The sequence below is a fragment of the Trichosurus vulpecula genome, chromosome 6 (genome assembly GCF_011100635.1).
Source record: "Trichosurus vulpecula isolate mTriVul1 chromosome 6, mTriVul1.pri, whole genome shotgun sequence".
NCBI classification, from domain to species: Eukaryota; Metazoa; Chordata; class Mammalia; order Diprotodontia; family Phalangeridae; genus Trichosurus; species Trichosurus vulpecula.
In genome coordinates this window covers 156,595,435-156,618,721 of record NC_050578.1, presented here as the reverse complement: position 1 = coordinate 156,618,721, position 23,287 = coordinate 156,595,435, and the positions used below count along the sequence as shown (strand labels likewise).

Below are 23,287 nucleotides of genomic sequence, written 5' to 3'. Positions count from 1 at the left end.
TAGGAGACCTTAAGAGAGATCAGAAGGCCCAACCCCTTCACTTTATTGAAGAAACTGAGGCCCAGAGCTTAAATGGCTTGCCTACACACATAATGATTTCCTGTAATAAACAAAACAGTATTCCAGCCACATACACCAAGTATAATCAATTCTGAAAATTCAGATGTAAACTTAAAACTTTTAACTACTGGTCAATCCACTGATGTTTGTGTTGACATGGCAAAAATAAAATGTCAACTACTACTACTCAAATATTACTCTTAGATGTTGATTAGTTACTTTCATATAGAATTTTAACAAATAACTATAAAATACTGCTTCATATAATACTATGAGGTAGATAGTCATATCTTTGTTATGTAGATGAAGAAACTAGCAGAGATCAAGTAACCTGGTCTCACAGAAGTTAGCAGAAGAAATACATGTCAACTCCTGAATTCCAGTGTTTGGCTAGCCTAAATAATTTTGAGGTGATTTTCTATTTTGTGAAAATCTACTCCTCCATGATCAAGAAATTTTGAATCTTCTGACTGATAACTTTCTAAACCAAACCATATAAGACCTCTAGAAAGAGAATACAATAATAACTCTTAACACTTCAGGAGATATGGCTGAACCACCCCATATTACACTGCCAGGATATATGCCTGAAAAATATGGAACTTCATAGGCATTAAGCATATGGAAAGTTGGGAAACAGAAACTATAGTAAAGAACTGGTAATCTCAATTCATTGTTATAAATGTATCAAGACTCAAAATATTATAATAGAATAACCTTTAAAACCTTTAACAAAATACTAAGGTGCTAGAAGATGGGAGAAGAGCACAGAAAAGGAAGTGATTCTGATGTGGGGTAGGGGGAAAAACTATCTATTCTAGTACTTTAGCTAGGACCTGTCCTAGATTCAGCCTTTCCTCCAAAAGCCTCCTGAGACAGCAACTATGCCTCTTATCATAAAACAGGGCAAAAAGACTGGAGTACAACAGTTCCATTTTGTCCTATTTTCATTTCTTTTGTTCCCCATGGAAGGATTTTTTTTATGTTTTCTTTGAGAGAACAAATGCATCGTTCAATGAAACAGCTTTTAAGGGGAATATGAAATAATTAAAAGGTTACAGAACAGCTTTGGGGTCAGAGGGTGGCAGTAATCTTAGAAAGGAAGAGAACACTAGGTTCTATTTATGTACAAAATAAAGACCGAGTACATGCTTTGAACAGGGTGCTAGGCATGAGGGCTTAGAAAGTTAATCTTGGAGCTGCAGTTAGTGGCAACAGAGATGAGGCTAGAGTGATATCCTCTCAATAATACAAATAAATAAGCAAGTCATCTGGGCTTTATTAGCTTCTCTTTTAAAAATGCAAATATCCCCAGAAAAGGCTGAACCTATCAGTGATTCTCCCTCTTCCCCCTACAATAATCAGACTGTCTAATACTCAGTTAAGAAGAAATTATGAATTTTACTTTAAGAAAACAGGAAAGGAAGAAGAGATAATTTGTGTGCTTCAAGGAAAGGAAAAGGCAAGCTTATAAGAAGGTAGGTTGTCTCAGATGAGAACAAAAGAGCATGGGAGATCTAGATATCCAGGGATAGAGAGGGAAAGGCTTCCAGGAGAGGAAAAGGGTACAGAAATGAAGGTACGAGGGGCACCAAAAACAGACTTTGCAATTCTGCCTTAAGGTAGCCTATAAGCTACTGAAAATCATCAAGATATAATGGGATTGACCAGTTATATTTAAAGAAACAACCTGAAATGCTCTACAAGTTACACTAGTAACAAAACCTTTAACCATCATCTTCTGGTTCTTAGCTAATATGGGTAGCTAATGAAACAAAGGAAGCCTTTGGCTACTACTGTACTGGCTTTGAAGGTATCACTATTTTACAATATACACACAAGTTTTGCTGAAAAGAACAGTAGCCGTCACTACTAGATATCCTAAAGTACAAACATAGTCATACAATGAACATTTTCTACATAGGCAAAGTAACTTAAGAGTATAATTGAGGTGGGGGGGGACAATTGACATTTGTCTTATAAGCTAATAACATCATCTCAGACTGGTTATGGTTTTTACTAATAAGTGAGTCATAACTTGCATAGCTGAGTTTCCAGGGACATAATTTTACCAACATAATATCCAAATCAATGGAATAACAAACCATATTGTAACATGGTTCTATTCTACATTTAAATACCACCAAATGTTTTTTTCTACACAAGAATGGTGAATTATTTCCAAAACCACAAATGATATGCAAATGATTCACTAAGCTTATGTAAGAATCTACACATTCATTGAGGTTTTTACAAATATCCCACTTTGCCCGTACAAAAATAATAATATGGCTCAGAACTGATGGGAACTATGGAATAATTGCCATTTTAAGTTATTTCCTTCAGACCAGCCTACACATAAAGGCATCTCTGACATTTGCAATTTCCAGGAACATGGCCACTCAAATTCATAGTCTGCAAAAAAGAGTAACCCAGTTACACTGGGGGACACTAATGAAAACCAAAGCACGAAAACCTAACTGTTCAAGGCATAATTGGCTCATGGTAGTGCCGGCATATTAAGCATTCATGGTTCTTTTCCAGATACACATTGAAAGTCTAAGAGTGCACATTCCCAGAGAATCTCTTTAAGCAAATGACACACTTCTCCATTTAATTAAAAAAAGAATTAGAAAGGCTTAAAAAGGACACTATACTCAACACTACCAAGTAAGTTTCATATTCTCTTGACATTAAAAATGTCAATTCTATTAAAAATACACTGTTAAAATACCCTACATCTTTTTGGAAGGCTGATTAAAAGAAAGATTAAAGGTAGGAAGAAAAAATATATATCTTTCTAATCAGGTCCAGCTCTTTTTACTAAGGAAGCCAAGACACACATCTACACATGCAAGATAAAGCACCACATATAGAGACAGAGCATTCTACTGCATCATCTAACTCTATACAACCAGCCTACCTTTCCTCTGGTTTTACATCCTGAAGCAGATAAAATATTCTCTACACATTCTTTTACACTAAACCCAATAAGGAATATTACAGTGTTGTTTTGAATAGCATAACATTTTAATTGCACTATTCAAAGGGCAGCAGAACATACCCTAGATACAAGTTAAGTGAGGTGAAACATGTGATTGGACTCTGCAATTTGAGCTCTTCAGAAGAAAGGTAATCATTCTTTTCAAATAGTTACTATTATTTTGGGCACCAAAGGTAAACAATTCTCAGGAAAAAAAAATGATAAGCTATTCAGACAGTTCCTGATGTCAAATATAAGATGATATTCAACCATTTTAGAGAATACAGTACTATGGAGAAATACACTGAACACTTAAAAAATACAGATGTATAAATTAATGAAACTGGTATTTAAAAGATTTAATACAAGGAGGAAGGTATTTTGTAGTGGTACCAATTCTTAATACAAAGTATTAATCAGAGTATATATTTTTCAAAATTATTCACATTATTGCTCGATACCACAGCTGTATGGAACAAATTTTTAACATACATTAAAATTTGTATAACTCCAGGCTTATAAAAAGAACAAAAACTTACATATACACCATTGAAAAGTAAAAAAAAATTTAAATGCATGAAGGTATATACAACCAAAAGAAAAAAATGATACAATGAATATAACTGGACTGACTCAAGAATAGGTCACATCCCCATGAAAAAAAAATTCTTAAACAATTGTGCAGAAAATTAAGTCGCTCTAATGGATAAAAATTTTTAAAAGAGCCATCACATACACAAACTGTCTTCTCCATATCTTGAGTTCTCACTACTGTCTTACATACCCTATTTATCCTTTGGAGATTAGGTAATGACATGTATTTATCTCCATTATTGAATTTTTCAAGACTTTTAAAGATTATCCAATCTAGAACTGCAAGGAAGATGTCATGGAAAATGTGTTCCTTGGACAAATACTTAATAAAAATTAATATTTCTGCACCTTGGTATATAAGATTTGGTAAACAATAAAAAGTAACCCAAGTAAGGCCATGATTAAAGATATAACCTTGAATAAAGATATATGTAGGTTGTGATGCTACTATGTTTTCTGTGATCCTGAGCTCTAGTAACCATTAGATGCATGCATACCTTTAATCAATTCTCCTATTCTAGACAAAATAATTCAATGTCTGTTTTAACAACATTGAAGGTAGAATATTTTTCAGAACTATTTGATATGATTTATCCATGAATGAACATAGATATTACTACTCAGAAGAGGGGTAAGGATTGGGAGCTGGACTTGGGGAATGGAGATTTAAGTCTCAAAAAGACTAGTATGGAAAATTCACTATTTCAAAAGGGATACCTTGATTAAATTAAGAAATAAAGAATATAAAATAAAGCATATCCACTGGGAATGATACACAAAGAGTCACAGAAAGTGTGTTTATGTTAAAGGAATTTACAATGAAGGGATCGTGAACCTTGGGTTAAAAATAAAAAAAGCCTGGTCACTTTTAGGCTATGTTCAAATGTATTTTTTTGATAATACAAAAAAGTAATCTTTGAAAATCAGAATACATTAACAGAAAAAGCACAATAACTTAATTGTTTAACATCTGTATGAAATAACTGTTGCAAAGTCTGACAAAAATGCACACTTAGAACATGCGGTTATTTAAAAAAAAAAAAAACACCACAAGATTCTGTAGAACCAATGCTATGTCACCACCAGGAGAGCACCAAGCAAGGCACCATTGGAAAGACAACATACTTGGATAAGTCTCTATAAATAAAGCAAATGCTAATCTGGTCGAAAAATCGGTGTCTTTGGTAAAAATTCTATGAGGATGACCTGTTAAAAAAAAAAAAGACAAAATTGAATAAATTTGACTGTAACAAAATGTTAGCGCTTTTCTATCATTTGAAAAGACTGCTAAGAATACAACAATCACACACACTCCTATCATCACTACTTGGCATTCAAATAGTCTTTCCCTGGGAAATTCTGATGATTTAGAAATGCGACCATAAAAAAGTTATCCTTATTAATTTTCTCTCTATCTCTACCAAGCAGGGCTTATCTCAGTTTTGCAATTTATAAATTGAAGGACCAAAGAGGCAAATGGCCAAACTAAGGTGTGAGGGGATGGCCCAGATAGGAAGGTATTCCTTTCTGATCCTAATTCCACTTCTGGTCAGATATCCCTACTGGGTTCCGAACTTATGTACCCTCTACTTTCACTCTGTATTCTTGATCAAGGTGTGAATAATTAATTCTCTTTCCCTCCAATTTCAATCAAGATAGGACTATAATTTTTCAGCATTTTTACTAGAAAATTTTGGATAGTAGTGGGAGGAGAGTAAACTAAAGCATAGAAACAAGTATTCAGAGTGTAGATTTCTAATCCCCAGTGGCTCACCAAAGATCAGCATAGCTGACACAAATTACGAAGCATCAAGTCCTAGTTCCTTTGACTTCACTTAAATCCTATTTAAAGTTGATAATAAGATTCTCAAACTTCAAGCCAGGTCTAGTGGGATTCTTCAATCCTTTCCAAAATCAGTTTCCTGATTTTGAATTCAGTGAATAGATTGTCTAGCCTTGGGCTAAGCTGCACTTCCACTCTGTTAACTAACTACATTGGCCCTCTCAGGTTTTGCCTCATTGTTAGTCAATGGAATGAGCAAAGAGCTTCTCTACTTCATCACCCAAGATTCCCTTCCTGGTTTCACTTACCCTGCACTGAACTTACACCTACCTCCTTTGCCTCTCTACTGCAGGTTCTCTAATGACTCCAAATCTTTGAAAGTTGTACCCCTACTCCAATCCATTTCTTCTAACTTGTTTGATTTGATTGAAACATATTCATTAGACTCTCAGTTGCTAAGGTTGGTTCTATCTTTTGGTGAAAGTATGTTTTTCTACCTATTTATCTCAGTTGGCTATCCAGGTTTGCTTTCATTATCAATTATGTAATCTTGATGGAAGATACTAACTTACTGAGGAGCCCATTTACATCATTCAGGTCCCTCAGATGGCCAAATTCAGATTCTGTCCCTTTCTGGAGGAAAGTAGGTGGCACAGTGGATAGAACACTAGGCCTGGAATCAGGAAAACCTTGAGTTCAAATCTAGCTTGAGACACTAGTTGTGTGACCCTGAGCAAATGACTTAACCAACTTGCCTCAGTTTCCACAATTGTGAAATGGGGATAATAACAGTACCTCTTTTGCAGAATTGTTTGTGAGGAACAAATGAGAGATTTGTCAAATGTGCCTGGCACACAGCAGACATTATAGAAATGCTTATTCCCGTCCTCGTTCCTTTTTCCTGTTCAAAATCTATTGCTTCTCTTTTAGAGTTCCTCAGTAAATTCCTATTTCCTATATGAAAGGTGTCTCCAAGCTCTCAATTAATTTTTAGACCATAAATAGTTGGTAGGTGCTGTGTCTAATAAAATATTAATTCCTTCCTGGCTCATATTACCATCTCCACAGTGCTTTTCTTACTTGCTCTTCAATGAATTACCACTTAAGAAGCCTGAGGAAAGAATCTAAACAAATTACTGTTTTATCAAACAGCAAAAAGACGTCACATAAATTTAAATCAAGTAAAGGCTATTCCTTCATACAGAGTAATTCATAAAATAAATGACAAAGCCAAGACTAGAATCCAGAACTCCTAACTTCTAAATAGAGCATACTAGATCCAACAGACTAAGGATGTCCACTATGAACTGTTTGTTTTCACCTTTGAACAATTGTGATCCTATGATAGTGAGAAGAAAAAATAGTTGAGGAAACAAGAATGCAGAGAAAGAACAAGCAAGGCCCAGATGATAAAGATGGAATATATACTTAAGGGCTTTGAACAGAAACCTAAGGTTTAAATCTATGTAAATTTAGAATTCTTCACATTTTATCCAAGAATTTTAATAATAATGATTCAATAATATAATACTACCTCTTTCCAAACAGAAACAATACAGTATAAAGATAACCAAAAGTCTCTAGGGGACCTAGGTGCAGATCTACCACTTACTAGATGTATTATCATAGGCATTTAATCCCTCTAAATTTCTTTACCTACAAAAAGAGGGAATGATGCTGATAAAAAAGAGGGTACAATTTCTTTAAGATAATCTTTGAGTTCTAAGAATTAATATTCAACATCTCTATTCTCAAATATTAGAGATACTGCATTTGAACTATGTTTTTCCAGGTACAAAATTCTATGGCATGTGTACAGCTCCTAGAATACTGAATTCCACAAGGGCATCATGCCTTATATCAGTCAATTAAATTAAGCAATTCATAAAGGATTTATGATTTCCTTGGTCAACAAAAATTTCAAACCAACTATAACGTAGTAGTAGTAGTAGTAGGTAAGTCTTAGAGAGTTGCCTGAAGCTCAGAGAGGTAAACTGGATTGCCCATGGTCACAGAGCTAATAAATGTTAGAGGTACAATATGAAAACAGGTCATCTTGACTCTGCAAGTTCAACACTAAGGCTATTTCATTATGTTGTCTCTAATTTCATCAAATATTAAAGGCCTATCTCTATCTCTACCAAAGGCATGGTGCTAAGTGCTAGGTGCTAGGCTGGGGTGCGAAAACAGAACTATTTAGCCCTCACTTAACAAACATTTGTAGAGTTAGATGGCAAAGCAGAATGCTAAAATATAAACTCTGTTCATACCTAATATTTGCTGTACCATACATATTATGATATTTAGCATTAAATACTACCATCAAAAATAAAGCCAGCTCCAGTCATATTCTTAAGCATTACCAATTTTTTGAGAAAACATGTTATGACTATGGTCTCATTACTTTATATTTATACCATGTAGTTATTCTGCTCCAAAGATCTATGATCTCACCTATGTGTGTTCTTTCTCTACTAGCAAAGGTTGTAAGCCCTTTATGAATTAGTAGATGGTTTAATTAATTGCTATGATCCCCTCCCCTCCCCTGCCCTCCCAATCAAGCAATATCTGGTGCCAAACCTCAAATGATGAGCTTCTCCAAAGTAAATGGAGCTATCCTCACACTAAAGACATATAGAGGCAATATTCAAAATAGTGAGAGGACTACCACAAATCATTTTCTATTGGCAAATTTTTGAAAACTTGGAGTCATATTTATGCCACAATGGTACCAGAGTTGCAATTAAACTCCACTGATAAAGCACTGCCATTTCAAGTTGGACTATAAGTCTAAATTGGGTTTTCCCTAGCATGCCTCTAATATTTGAAATATGACTGGAGTCCTTTCTTCAAACTCAAAGTATTGCTCAAAATTACCAAAAATTTGTCCTTAAGAGGAATACTTAGCAAAAAAGCATGTATTAACTAGAGAGAAAGCAGTATGTTCTTAATGGAGCACTTCACAGAAAAACATAAGAATATCTGAGATTATGTTCTTCCCTTCCAACTTCTTAAAAATATAAAGACCCTTCAGTGAAAAAAGCAAAACTTACCTGAATTTTTAAATTTAATCTTCTCATAGGTAACTTACATGTTATTACAAAGTACAATTTAGCTAATTTTACTAATCAATCTCTTAGTGTTCTAACTAAAAAGTGTATATAAGCATAGTAGAATACAGAAATATCCAAAGTGACTTAAAGAAAACTAATAAAAAAAAAAACTTTGATAATATACAACTGAGAATGTTTTCTAAGATTACTGAAAAAAAAGATAACTATATGGCTTAACAAAATAATTTCATAAAAAGAAGCAATGTCAATGATAAATATATTCATTAAATAGGTGAATTTCATACACGTAAACCTTGAAAAGATAAAACAGTATTGGCTTAAGACTTCTGCTTTCTCCATAGCAAATTCAAGAATGAAAAGAAAATCAAAGCTTGAATTTTCAGGTTAGTGGGTGAAGTCTTTGATTTGTCAATGTATTAAATATTTCTATACACCCAAAGTAACACTCCCTAACCTACATTCAAACTGTCCTCCTGACCAAAAAAAAAAAAAATTAAAAATTACCTAAAGAAAGTATTGTATGGTTTAAAAAACATATCTATATAGGACTAGCATTTTTACAGGTCAAGCTCAAAACAACTTATTCAGATGTGCTTTTTTTTATGGTTATAGAGAAGTATCATGTGTCTTTCTCATCATCATAAATTAACATGTTTGATATAATAGATAATGATACGAAAAATCTACATTATTCGGTTCAGTGAATAGAGCTATTCTATGAAAAAAAAGAAGCATTTTTAAAAAGGTCTTTTATGTTTCAGGCTAGAAATAGGACTTGATAGTATGAAAATGGAAGAAAGGGGAAATGCTAACAGAGAAAAGATGATTTTAGGATAATTTCCAACTATTTAAACACTGTTTTAATCAATCTTTTTATAAGCGATCTATGATGGCTGCATTGTTTCAAAGAATAGACAAAATATCAAGCAATAAAAGACCATAGATATGTTAGAAGTACTATGCCAGGTACTTCATGAAGGTTAGTCTTTAGTTTCAGCAATTAACCCTTTAATGGACCTTTCACTTTATCCATAAACCTACACATAAAGGACCCAGTTTCGAGAATATCAATACCTCAAATTTCCTTGTTGTCCATAGACTTTTCAGAAGGACCAAAAAATTCACACAAATCAAGCCAGCAACAGGCAAGTTAAATCCCATAACTAAATTATTCTAAAAAATTATGTAATTGCTAGATTATATACGATTTGAAGAATAAACACAGAACGGCATATCTTTTGCTTACTTTTAAGATGAACTTTAAAAGTAATGTTCTAGGAACCCAGTGAAAGATACTTTGAAGACTGCTGAGGTATGGGCAGTTAAAATCTATAAAGGCTAAAGGTTTCTTAAGCTCCAGCAGCTTGGCTGAAAGGTCTTCTTCCATACTTGGAGACTTGATTAGCATTATATAAAAAAGCCATATCTGACTTGCTGCGTAACCAAAGTTGTGGTTATTCTTTATACAGCATCTAAAATTTCACACTCCATCAACACACGCTCAGGCTATTTTATTTTGGCAATTAATTTATTATTTTTCAGAACACAGTGAAGCCTTGTTTTCAAGTCATTCATAACTTTATAAATCAGTCTTGCACATGAAACCATGCATCTGTGAACCGTAGAAAATCCTTGCACTCAGGAGATTAAGCTCCTGACACCTTTGCTGATTAATAATCATGAAAAGAATAAGATCAGAAGCAAAATAAATGATCATTTAATAGAGAAACTCACAAAACAGCCCTTTAACTTACATATTCCATCATGTTATTCGTTTCACATTTCCTTTTGCTCAGTCTCCAGTGCAAGCACAACTAGACAAGAACGAGAGTAAAGGAAGAAAAATGAGCTCTATTTTATTGCAGCACAGAGAGTAACCCATTTGTCCACCTTTCATATTTTTAGTTCAACAAAAGCATCTGTTTCCATACTGTGCAATTCAGACCCCAACAGTACGAAGCTGCTCCCTGCGGCACTCACCTTGTGGTATAACCTATTGTTTTCCCATTCTAATAACTTCTCAATCGATCTTCGTGTCTGGAAGACAAATGAGAAAAAACTTTACTCTTGACTGGTTTTAGAAAAACTTTCTTTTGCAGCTGCTTTTTGTGTGAGAAGGGGAGAGGTATAGGACAGTGACTAAGTACAGGGTGGTCTATAACACTATCAAAACTGCCTCTGGTGATAAACAGTAACAGAAAGGGTCCTCTCTATTAAAAAGCTAGGCTTTTTATTTTAGCATGAAATGGCAAGTATTTTTTACTGCTTCAAACTTAATGGCCTCTAAATTTAAAATATTAACACAAGAATTATTAACATTAACAATGTTTTCTACCAAATATTATATTTATTATATAATATAATATATTATATTATATACCAAATAAATATATTGCTTTCTATGTCAATTTTAAATACTTAAATGACAATAAAATAATTCATATGTTAAAATAATATATTAATATTTAAATAGTCCTGTTTAATTATCAGTTTAAAACTAGCCATTAGTGAAAATCAGTAATAATGTCATAAAAATCAGTAACTATAATATACTTAAATTGAATTTCGTCTAGTAAAGGCTTAAACTTGACTTAGAAAAGATAACCTGTAAAGTTTTTGTTTTTGTTTTAAAGGGGAGGGGAGAGAGATCTGTTGGTAAAATAACTTCTGTTGAAAATTCTATTTTTATTTTCACACCCAAAGTTCAAACTCAGGACTGAAAATACATTCTTTGGAAACTCTTCATTCAGTTTCATAGAACAGTTTAGACATTTACTTGACATTTATAACCATTTTGCTACTGCAACAGATACCATGTAGCCCTAAAAGTGACCTGCTTAGGAGTATGAATAAAAGAGAGGATAATTCATGATGCCAGGTGTTAAGATGAGCCTGACACAGCTGCAGGTGCAAAAGGACAGAGAACTGCAGCAAGAATCAACTGCAACTTAGTGCAGCTGCAGCTTCTTTACAAGGCAAGAGGAAAAAAGCATCTTGTAGTTAATACTCCAAAACAACTGAGACGCTATAAAAAATATTAATATAAAGATGTCAAGCAAAGACGATTTGTAAAGTAAAAACTGTTAGACTCAAAGTGTTTTAAAATTTTTAACATTTTACAATCCAAAGTTAATATTTATTTAAAGCACCCAATGCCAATGTGGATGCCATACTACATTTTTCATTTTAAATGTGCTTAAGACTACGCTATAGTCACATGAATGCCAATTATAATTCATCATTATCTATGAATTGCCACTATTGGCATAAGTTCCCTTAAATTATGCCATAAAAGCAGGAACTCAAGTAACTTTCTAGGTAGCAGTGTGTCAATGACTAATTTATTGCATTACTTTTTTTTTAACATAGTCTTTTGGGCAAGAATTTAAAAAAAAAAAAACAGTGCCCTTGTTAACAATGATCAGCAGACCTCACTTGTTTCTTTGTAAAGATAGCCTTTTAGAGACTGCTCTCCTTTTAAATGAAAATAGGGCAGCAGTTATGGTCACACTTTTTGTTAATTTAGTTGCCAGTCAGCTCCAAATCAAAAGAAAATAAGGCTGCAGAGTGTAATTAACATTCAGTTCAGTCGTTTTGTCCCTTGTCTAGCCCCCAAGCTTTGTTAAAATTGCCATCTGAATGCTGAAGGCTGTAGGGAAATCGATTTGATTCTAATCGCACCATGAAAAGAACATGATCTAACTGCTTTCAGCCCTCCGTAAATCTGTACTAGGTCTTTAGCACAATGCAACTTCCAATTTAAAAAGCACTGAATGTCTCGTCAATGACTTTGTGAAGAAAAAAGAACAAGGAGCAGACATAAAAATTCCAATAGTTGTTTAAGCATTAAAGTTCATTTGCATCACAGCGAACCTGAAAAGGGCTGACCTCTCAAACCGCCTCTCAGGTCTATGAAGTTGTAGCCTTGACAAGCTCACATTGACAGAGCTCATTGACTCTGAAAGGCTACTCTATCAATGGTGAAAAATGGCAATAGGTTCTACTCTGAGCAGGCATCTGCCTGCCCACCCGCTGCTAAACCAATGGCAAAACTGATTCAAAACCTGAATCTACCTTGTAATCTTCCTTTCTAGGACCTTTTAATAATAGATTAAGATTACTATACAATTTGAGGTTTTAATTTTACTGGTGGTTTGAAAAAAGAGAGGGGAGAGGAGATGAATGAAAAGAAAATCAGGCTCTCCAAGGCTACCCTTTTATACTTAATTTTTAAAAATAAGACTCTAAAGTAGTAACAAATTAATATGCTATGAATGTTGAGAATTAAATGAAAAAATATAGCATTCACTATAAATGCATCCACATAAATCCTATGTTTGCCTGATAACAAGACTTTAATTAATCAATCTTATGAATCCATAGGGATTTCTGATGCTTCTAGCATTTACTGTAAACAACATGAAATCTCCCGGATCTATAGTTGACAATGATTATATAACACAATCTGCAAACTTCAACTAATTTACATAGGAATTATCTCTACTTATTATGTTCCTAAATAAAATTTCAATAATACACTTTACTACTGTGAATATACTTTGGAATGCTTAAGCCTTCTAAATCATACATTCTGCTGGTCTTTGCCAAAATCCGAATAAAAATTTGAATGTAATAGATTTCTGCAAACTTCACCGTCTGGCGTAAAAGCTATGAACTAAGACAGCAGCATCCAACCTCTATAGCAAGACTTTTCCTACTTGACAGGTGAAAAAAAAGCACTTGCACGTGCAGCTTAATTAATCACTGCACTTGACATCTCAATGATTTACAGTGAGGAGCAGGTGAGGACATACAAAACCAGAAAAGAATCCTTGATTTGAGTGGAGCATTTCTAGCACACTATGATGACAAGCATATAGATACTAGCAGTAGTATTTAAAAAAAAACCAACCCTGTGCGACAAATTATTTGTTAGTAACAACAAAAGCTCAAATTAAAAGAAAAAAGGCTTTAGTTACTAAGAACATTTGTCAATACTCTACAATTATTTTGGTTCACAAAATCAAAATATAGTTTTAAGAACAAATACAATGCCAATTTAGCAGACACTGGAAAAATATACCATTTTATCACATCCATGACAGCTGTATTTAATTAGATGCCTTTAATCACTGTAAGAAAGCAGATTATAATTGCATTCAAGAAAAAATTATGTGTTTATGTCCGTGGGTTTGTCATATATTTAATCTAATAAAACGTTCTGCAATACTGCCAAACTCTGAGGTTTTTACATCACCAAATGAAGCAAATGAAATGTAGTTGGAGAAATTTTTCTTTGGCTTTTGTTTACATTAATCCCTTACCCTTACCCCCAAAGAACTTAAACCAAATGAATATACATCTGAAAAAATTTGTCTAGGGTCTGTCAATGACAATTAAACCTTAACCACTGGTGAAATACTGGTCTTTTATGTTCTAGTCCAGTGGATTTCTAAAAATGTCATTTTAATTTTTTTTAAAAGAAGTGAATTTAGTGCTTAAGAAAAGCACCAGATTGATAGTCCTGGGAACTAAAATCCTCTATTTAACTGAAAGAACAGTGGAAAAGGCAATGCAAGCTTCAGTGTAAGCTTCCCCACCGTGCTCCACCAGTCTAGTGCCTTAATCCTTTTCTGTGCTCACACCCGAGGGGTGAGAGGACAGGTTAGCAGTTTTTAGCATTGAATCTCTAGCCATTCTGCTTAGATGACCAACAAGAGAGTTAATTTTATCATGGGTTCTTGCCCTTTACAAAATGGACCAAGACCACCAACTCACTCCATAAAGCCCAAGTAACCTTCCAGTGGTAACAATATTATGATTGAAAACATAGCATGAACTGATATTCTTAGAAGCAGAAGGCTCCACTACCTGAATAGCATACCTCCAGCACATAAAAGACCTATTTTACTTTTTAAATACTTTTTGTTCACTCCATCTCCTTGCGAATTTTCTTTTACTAATCAGAAAACTAAATTACTCAATAATAATGATTGAGACAGAGACAACTAGTATGAATAACTAAAATCCACAGGATAAAATAATCTTTAGCCAGCATCTGACTCTATTAAGCCTAACACTACTAACAAGTCTAGACTATAAGGTGGGAATTTTAGCTTTATTTTCTTCATTTTGACTTCTTTCTCATTTTTTTAGTGTGCTGGGGAACAGAAACCAGAAGATGATGACAGAGTTCGAGAAGGAAGAATAAACGGCCATATAGTCTATAAATCAGATAATCAGATCATAAATAACCAGGAATTAAAACCATAAGTGGAAATCCTTTCATACATTTTAATAAGTGTCCTTGTTTCTGATTTTCCCAAAGAGATTATTTCCTAGGAATAAACTCACTGGTATTATATACTGATAAACAAACAATATACCAACCTTTCCAGTTTCTAACCCAAACTGCCATAATATGCTCACTAATAATATTGCTCCTATCAAACTGCCTTAATTTTGATTCACCTAATATCGTCTTCTCAGAGGATAAACTGATGATATTAACCAGGGTATGCTCATAAACCATGTCTTTTAGAGATGGACTTGCCCAGGGTCACCAAACTAATAAGCATCTGAAGTCTTATTTGAACTCAGGTCCTTGACTCCAGGCTGAGCATTCTGAAATCTAATTGCTGACCAAATAAGTAGGGTTTCTGTAGAAACTGCCCAATTTGAGTTTGGGTTTCGTCTTGGTGGCAGAGTTTGTTTTTCTGTGTTTCTAGCTGGCTACTTCACAAATATTAGGTGAGGTTTGGTTTTGAGGGGTTTGCTGGTTGTTATTGTAAATGAAGTTTCTTTTTTTCTAATAAATGAGAATGTAATGATTTTATGGATTAATTTTGTATTAATCCAACCCTGCTGGACTTGTCTTATTCACACATCTTGCTAATTGCAGTTTATTTTTTTATAAGTGCCTTTTTTTAATTTTTAAATTTAATCTCAAGTACACTGAAAATATATATCTAGATCCCTTAACTATTTATTCTCATATTTTTATTCTGATATTACTGATAAATCTTTTATGAATTTAACTGTTAAATTGTTTGAAACATAAAAATTGAGAACTGCAACCTCTCATTTGTTCTCTATTACTTTCCTCAAAACAAAACTGTGGGGTAATTATTAAGTATTATTATCCCATTTTGTAGATGTAATAATGGGGTACAGAGAGAAGTTAATTTATTTTCCCAGGACCACACAGCTAATAACTGTAAAAACTAAAAGCTGAAACCAGTCTCATATCACCACATCATGCTGCTTCTCAATGTGAAATAAAAAAATTGTATTTTTAAAAAACCATTAATTACCATACTTCCCTAAAGTTTAATTAAAAAAAAAAGCATCTATTGCAAGTTTATCATACTTAGAAGTTTTGCCTTCAGGGTAGCAAGCTCCTTTCTCCCTCTCCTTTTCTGAATTGTTTCTCATCTGGTTTTTCTGACTTTTTTTCCTCTTCTTCCTCTTTTTCTTAAAAAAACAAAACAAAACAAAACTATTTGTTATAAGAGATGGTTCTCTGGGAGGGGGAGAGGGAGCAGTCAGTAGGGGAGGTACTAGGAGTAGCAACAGCTGATGTAAAGAGGGGGAAGCAGCATGGCAGAGAAGATATTTGGAGACCAGGAGGCTTGGGTTCAAATCCTGCCTGATGCTTGCCAGCTACGTAACCTTGTAAAAGTCACATAACCCCCTTCAGCCTCATATTCACTCCTCCCCACATCTGATTGGCTTCAAAATCTATCAGTTCCACTGCAACAATTCTAGTGTCTGTTTCCTTCTCTACTTATACACTGGGCCCTTATCACCTAAAGTCTCTCTGACTCCAGTCTCCAATCTATCTTTCATACAGCTTCCAATCTGATATTCCTAAAGTACAGGACTGGCCATACCACTTCCCACATTCCTAAAGAAACAAAAATAAACTTCTCTGGCATTTAAGGCCCTTCTCAATCTAGCTTCAGCCTGGTTCAGACTGATTACATATTACTCCTCCCTCACAAATTCTATACTCAAAGCAAACAGCCCTACTTGCTGTTCCTCATACTTGACATTGTCTTCCACTTCTGTGCCTTTGTACAGGCTGTCTCCCACACCTGGAATGATATTCCTTTTTATATTGACCTCTTGGAATCCCTAGAACTCAGTTCAAAGGCCACTTCTTTCAAAAGGTCTTTCCTCATTTTGTCAGTTGTAATTCCCAGGCCTTCTTCCCTCACCCTTCAGTGTTTTGTTTTGTTTTTTTGTATGTATCATATATTTACATATCTTTGAATATGTCATATCCCTCCAGTAGAATGTAAGTTCTTTGAGGACAGACTGTCTTTAGACTTTGTATCTCCAGAGCCTAGTACAGTGAATGACACATGGTAGGTGCTTAATAAGTACTTAATGATTGACAATAATACCAATATTAACTCTTTTACTGGATTTTGTGAGGCTCAAAATGAGATAAAGAATGTAAAGTATTTTGTATCAGAATGCAAAGAGCTAAACAATAACTTGTGCGAAGGAATGAAAAAATAAAGGAAGGGAGGGAGGGAAGGAATATCTAAGCAAACTGATATGGAATATTGTTATGCTAAAAGAAATTATGAATGAGAAAATTATAGGAATATGGGAGAGACCTGAACAATGTAAAATACTTCCCTCATCTTAAGAGAGGTAAATTGCAAAATTTTAATGTTACATATGCTACCAGACACGGCCATTTTGCCCATTAGTTTTATTTAACTATTTTTCTTTGTTACCAGGTAGGGTTCAATTCCAGAGGGCAAGAGCGTAAAGAAGAAGGTAGTTTTGTGGAAAATGGCTATGCTGTGGTATCAAGAATGATACTGTATCAAAAAATGAAAAAAGGAGAATACATGGCAAATGCCCAAGAAATAATGAGGTATCAATGTAACTTGAAAAAAAGCAACAGATGAGTTTTACTGAAGGGAAATGAAATAATGCATTTAAGGAAAAATAACCCAAATGCATTTAAAAAATCAGAGATTACTCTCTGAAGAATATTCTTAGAAGATTATTGCTTTGCCTAGAAACAAAAGAGATCCTACTGTAGCATAAAACTCTGGCACTTTCATACATGGAATACTACCAGCAATTGTGGTCACATCCCAAAAAGGACATTCAAGAGCTAAAGATGATCCATCCAGAAGAAAAAAAAGCAACTGAAATGATCAAGGGAATGCCATAAAAGAAACTAAATTAGAACTCAAAAAACGATAAAAGGCTGAGAGAAGGGGTATGATCAAATCCTACAGACTCATAAAGGGTATAGGTAAGATAACCACATATTTTATATACTATTTCAAAAAACTGAAATTAATAGTAATTTAAAGATAAAAGAAAGAACTATTTCAAGTAAGTGGCAAACAAAAGACTTAAGAAATGATGTAGGCTAAAAATATAAATAAGATTGAGAATGGTTAGGGGATAACAGTAAAATTCCCATATGACAATGGCAATCTATAGCAGAGAACCAAAAAAGCAAAGGGGGTGAGGTGGACAATGGCGTTTTAGTAGTCCAAATAGATGCTATATGATCTATGCACTTTAAGAGAGACTGTCAAGTACCCTCACTCAGAACCTTCTTGCTCTATTTTAGAATAAGTCTGATAAGCCTATTTGCTTTGTTTCCCAGCCCATAGATGATCAGAAATTAGAAGTAAATTAGAAGATAGGATGCTAGAGGCTGAAATACTAAAGTAGCAACAAATGATAGCTGATACCAAGGATAGAAATGGAAAATTTTAAAAACCGGAAACAAAAACATGAAGAGTATGGCAATGTTCTCAGGACCATTCAGTCTAGTGACACATAGTTCCATATTCTTCAATAACCTCTGAAGGAGAAGTACATAATACCTGGTATTCACAATAATTACCTTGAGTCAATTCTGTTCTGTTTAAAGAATACGTCAAATAAATAATATTTTTAAAATGACTAGCATCAAAAGTATAAACTAAAACAATATAATAAACTAATAAAACAAAGCTGCAACATGAAATTTTTTAACCAAATTTACCTTTTTGATCAGCAAAAATCTGCCTTCTCTCCCACTCCTGCCCCACCCCCAATGGAGAACAAATGAAAAACAAAACCCGTTACAAACATGTGTAGTCAAGCAGAACACCTTCAGCACTGGCTGGGCCAAAAAAAAAAAACCACAACACCAAAACTATGTGTATACATGTGTATGTGCATGAACACATATGTATTCACATATATTTACATTTATTTACATGTATGTGTCTCATTCGGCACTCAGAAGTTTTTCACTCTATCAGAAGATGGATAATATGTTTCATGACTGTTCCCATGGTGTATGTTGGCTGGTTCAAACTTTCCAAGTCTTTCAAAATTGTTTATATATACAATATTGTTGTGATTGTATATAACCTGTTCTGTGTTCATGACTGTTCCCATGGTGTATGTCGGCTGGTTCAAACTTTCCAAGTCTTTCAAAATTGTTTATATATACAATATTGTTGTGATTGTATATAACCTGTTCTGTGGGTTCTCTTTACTTTACTCTGCATCAGTTCATATAAGTCCTCCCACATTTCTTAGAAATCATCCCTTTCATTATTTCTTATAGCACAATAGTAGTCCATCACATTTGTATACCATAATTTGTTCCCCCATTCCCTATTGATAGGTATCTCGTTTCCAACTCTGCCACATCATAAAGAGCTGTAGTTCTGTACATTCTTAGAGTGAGTTTTGCTTAGAATTAATCCTTTCCTTAAACTACCCTCTCCTTCCTTATTTGCCTGAAGTACATGTGTGTACCAGCTCTGTGTCTGAAGTACAATATATTTCTGTACCTAATTTGTGTGTGTGTGTGTGTGTGTGTGTGTGTGTGTGTGTGTGTGTGTGTATCCTTTCCTCCTTTGATCAGCTGAGTGGAGCTTAAAGTGTCAGCTGCCCCCAATCCCTTCCTCCTTGACTTTATACCCTGATTTTACACACATAAATTTTTAATATATATATATATATATATATAAAGATAATTTTCTCTAACCATCCCTCCTATTCCTAGTGTATTTATTCCTCTTCCTCTCCCTTTTCATTTTTCTCTTAAGATCATCAAGATGTAATAGAACCACCATTTCCAGGTGTTCTGTCTAACCAGAATCCCTCTATGACTACTGATAGAGATAGGTTCGGAGGAGACAAATGTATCATCTTCCCATGTCCCTTTTTAGTCCCTTATTCATGCATGTTTACTTTATCTTTCGCTTAACTCTGATTTGAGCTTTAAAGTTTCTACGCAGATCTGGTCTTCATCGGCAATGCTTAGAAATCCTCTTATTCCATTAAAGGTCTATTCCCCTCCTCCACCCCGCCCTCACCCCCCCATAGGATTCTATTCAGTTTTCCTGGGTAAGTTGTAAGGTTAGCTATAGACTTTGCCTTCTGGAAGGTCAAATTCCAAACTCTCTGCTTCTTAATAGTGTGGTAGCTGCTAAATGCTGTGATTATTCTAACTCCTTAGTACTTGAATTCTTCCTTTCTGAGCAGAATTTCCTCTTTTGCCCTGGAAGCTCTAAATTTAAGCCATAATATTCCTGGGAGTTTTCGTTTTTGGGTTTCTTTCAAGAGGTGACCAGTGGATATTTTCTATTTCCATTTTGTCCTCTGGTTCTAAGAGATATAGGCAGTTTTCTTTTTTCTTTTTTCTTCTTTTAACATTCATATTTTTATTTTCAGTTCCAAATTCTCTCCCTTGCTCAAGGCTCTCACCCATCATTGAGAAGGCAAGCAATATGATACCCATTATACATGCAAAGTCATGTAAAACATATTTCTGTATTAGTCATGTTACAAAAGTAAATAAATAAAAGCAAGAAAAATAAAGAAAGGGAAAAATATCCTTCAATCTGCACTCAAGAGTTCAATTCTTTCCTGCACATGGATAGCATTTTTCATCATATTGCTGTTGTTCAATCACTTCGGTCATGTCTGACTTTTCGTGACCCCATTTGGGGTTTTCTTGGCAAAGATACTGTAGAGGTTTGCCATTTCCTTCTAAGTCTTTCACAGCTGATTATCATTACAATATTACTGTTACTGTGTACAGTTCTCATTTTTCTTTGCATCAGTTCATATACATCTTCCCAGGTTTTTCTGAAACTATCCCCTTGATAATTTCTTACAGCACAATAGTATTCCACCACAATCATATACCACAACTTGTTCAGCCATCCACCAATTGATAGGCCTCTCTGGGCAATTTTCCTTAAAGATTTCTTGAAACAGGATGTCTAAGTCTCCTTTTTTTTGGTCATGGCTTTCAGGTAACCCAATGATTCTTAAATTTTTTCTCCTCCATCTGTTTTCCAGGTCAGTCTGTTTTTCCATGAGATGCCTTTATATTTATTTCCTTTTTTTTGTAAGTCTTTCAATTTGTTTTAATATTTCTTTATCTCATGAAGTCACTGGCTTCTATTTGGTCCATTCTAATTTTCAGTGTTTGTTGCTTGGGCAAATTTCGTCCCCCTTGTGCCAAGATATTAATTCCTTTTCCAATTCTTTCTCATTTCTCTTCCATTTTTTTCTTCTAGTGATCTCATTTCCATATACATACATACATAAATATATATATATATATATATACACACACACACACACACACACACACGCACATATGTGCGTGTGTGTGTGTGTGTATGGGTTTTTTTAAGTCTTGTTTCATCTCTTCCAGGAATTTTAGTTGAATTTGTGCTCAAGTTGCATTTTTTTTTATTTGTCAAATCTTTATTGGGTAAGTGGGAAAGATTGGCAGGGTCCAGTTTAGTCCTTCTTGGCAGCAGCCTTCCTCATGGCAGCTAGGACGTTGCTGAGCTCCTCTCTCTTCCTCTTGGCCCGGATGTGAGTTCCCACCCTTTTTTTGATGAACTTAAGGGCTCTCTTATCCTTAGAGACCTTTAACAATTCCATGGCACGCCTCTCATAAGGGGCAAATCCACACACTTCCCGGATCATATCTCTCACAAACTTGGTGTGTTTGGTCAAGCGCCCACGGCGGCGGCAGTGTCACGGCTTTGAAACGTTTTTGGTAACTTTGTGGCCCTTGTTGAGGCCCACGGCCATGGGGTATCGGATGGCCATGGCTGCGGCGCGTAGCCCCAACGGCAGCCACAGCAGAAGCTCAAGTTGCATTTTTAAGGATTTGCTGTTAGATGTTTTGGAGTTGTTCTCTTCTGGGTTTGTGTCTTGAATGTCCCTGTTACAATAACTTTTTATGATGAAATTCTTCTTTTGTGTGCATTCTTCCAGCTTACTTCTTAACTTTGAACTTGATCTTGGGGCCAGGATCTGCATGCTTGTGGAGGAAACGTCTGGGTTGGCCCCGTTGCTGCTTTCTTGACTGTTATGCTACTCCAGGATCTCAAGGACAGCTTGGATTGGGGACCTGTAATCTTTCAGTACTCCCAATGTAGTCTGGAATCCAGGTAAAGTCTCATCACTGGCTCCCAGATCTTAGCAATTCAAGTTCCTGACCTGGGCAAAGGTCTGAGCAACAGTAGATTTTTTCTTGGACTTAGCCTCTATTAGCCAGCTAGAAAGCTATACTCCCACTGGTCTGAGATTCACACCCTGGTTACTCCTCCATAGAATTCAGACTGGACTAGAAGCTGTAATTCAGACCCTGCTCTGCTCCTGAGATCCGGACCACACAGCTGCTGCTTGTTTCTGAACTTATTACTTGCTCAGTACACAGTCTAGGGCTCGTGACTGTTCATTACTATGGACAGCTACATAGGTCCCTGGGTTTGTTATCCAGAACTGAATAGTGACAAAACTGCCAGTATGAACCTATTCCTGTACCCTGCATGAGGTCACAGGGCCCTGTTATGGGTCTGAGACCTCATCTTGTTCTTGAACACAGTGCCTGTGGCACATTTCTAACTAGCTCCCAACCCGAATGCATACAAACGATTCTGTCTCCCTATGCCAACTCTGGCTGGACAAATGACTCACTGTGATTTTTCCTTTGATTCCCTGACCAAGATTTGCTCTAGTGAATTGTGTGTGTGTGTGTGTGTGTGTGTGTGTGTGTGTGTGTGTTGGGGGTAAGAAAGCTCACTGTACTTCTTCCTGTTATTCCACCATATTGACTCTACCCTGTTACATATAAATTAATGAATAATAGATTCAAAATAGAAAACCAGTGATGTTTTGTGGACCCATTACTAACTTTTTGATCTCTAACACTTTCATTAGTCTTGTTTCCAAAGGCTCATGCTCCTTAAATTATTTATGATCCCACTTAACCAGGTCACCAACTAACTTGTACTCGCCTCAAGGACCAAAACTATGTATCATTTTATCCTTGACATGGTAATTTGTTTAAATAAATGTTTGTTTACCATGGTAATACTTATACTCACAACTAACCAGATATGACAAGGAGCAATTTAGCTTCCAGTGTTAAGCCAGTGACTTCCATTCCCTCAAGCACTCTCTGACTTTCCCCCATAGTCTAGTATTTCTACTACCAAGTCTAGGCAAATTTCAGATGTGAGGCTTTTATGGATTTCAGAAGTAGTTTTGGTCTTTTTCCTCTAATGAAAAGAAGCAAAGGATACTAACTCACCATAGTCTAAAATCATGTTTATTGTTCAATGTATCTTTAATTTTTTAAAGTCACTTTTCAAAGCACCAGCAGACAAGTATTTCACACGTGTTATAAAGAAAATGGCTTCTGAAATAGTAAGGACATTAAAAAAGAATCAAGAAATTTCAATGTTCTTAAGGGAACTAAAGCCTTTATTTCATATA

The 23,287-nt window shown here is 34.9% G+C and overlaps 1 protein-coding gene and 1 pseudogene across 1 annotated transcript in view; both read right to left on the bottom strand.

Annotated features, from left to right (window-relative positions):
• Positions 1-3,202: 3,202 nt before the first annotated feature.
• CHIC2 (cysteine rich hydrophobic domain 2) overlaps positions 3,203-23,287 on the bottom strand; it is a 43,888-nt gene continuing 23,803 nt past the window's right edge. The window contains exons 4-6 of the mRNA XM_036762637.1: positions 10,475-10,531; positions 10,249-10,308; positions 3,203-4,843 (exon numbers count right to left, since the gene is read on the bottom strand). Of these exons, the coding sequence (XP_036618532.1) occupies positions 4,793-4,843; positions 10,249-10,308; positions 10,475-10,531 (168 nt within the window). The 3' untranslated portion in view covers positions 3,203-4,792. The remainder of the gene's footprint in view (positions 4,844-10,248; positions 10,309-10,474; positions 10,532-23,287) is intronic.
• LOC118852909 lies at positions 21,238-21,644 on the bottom strand (annotated as a pseudogene).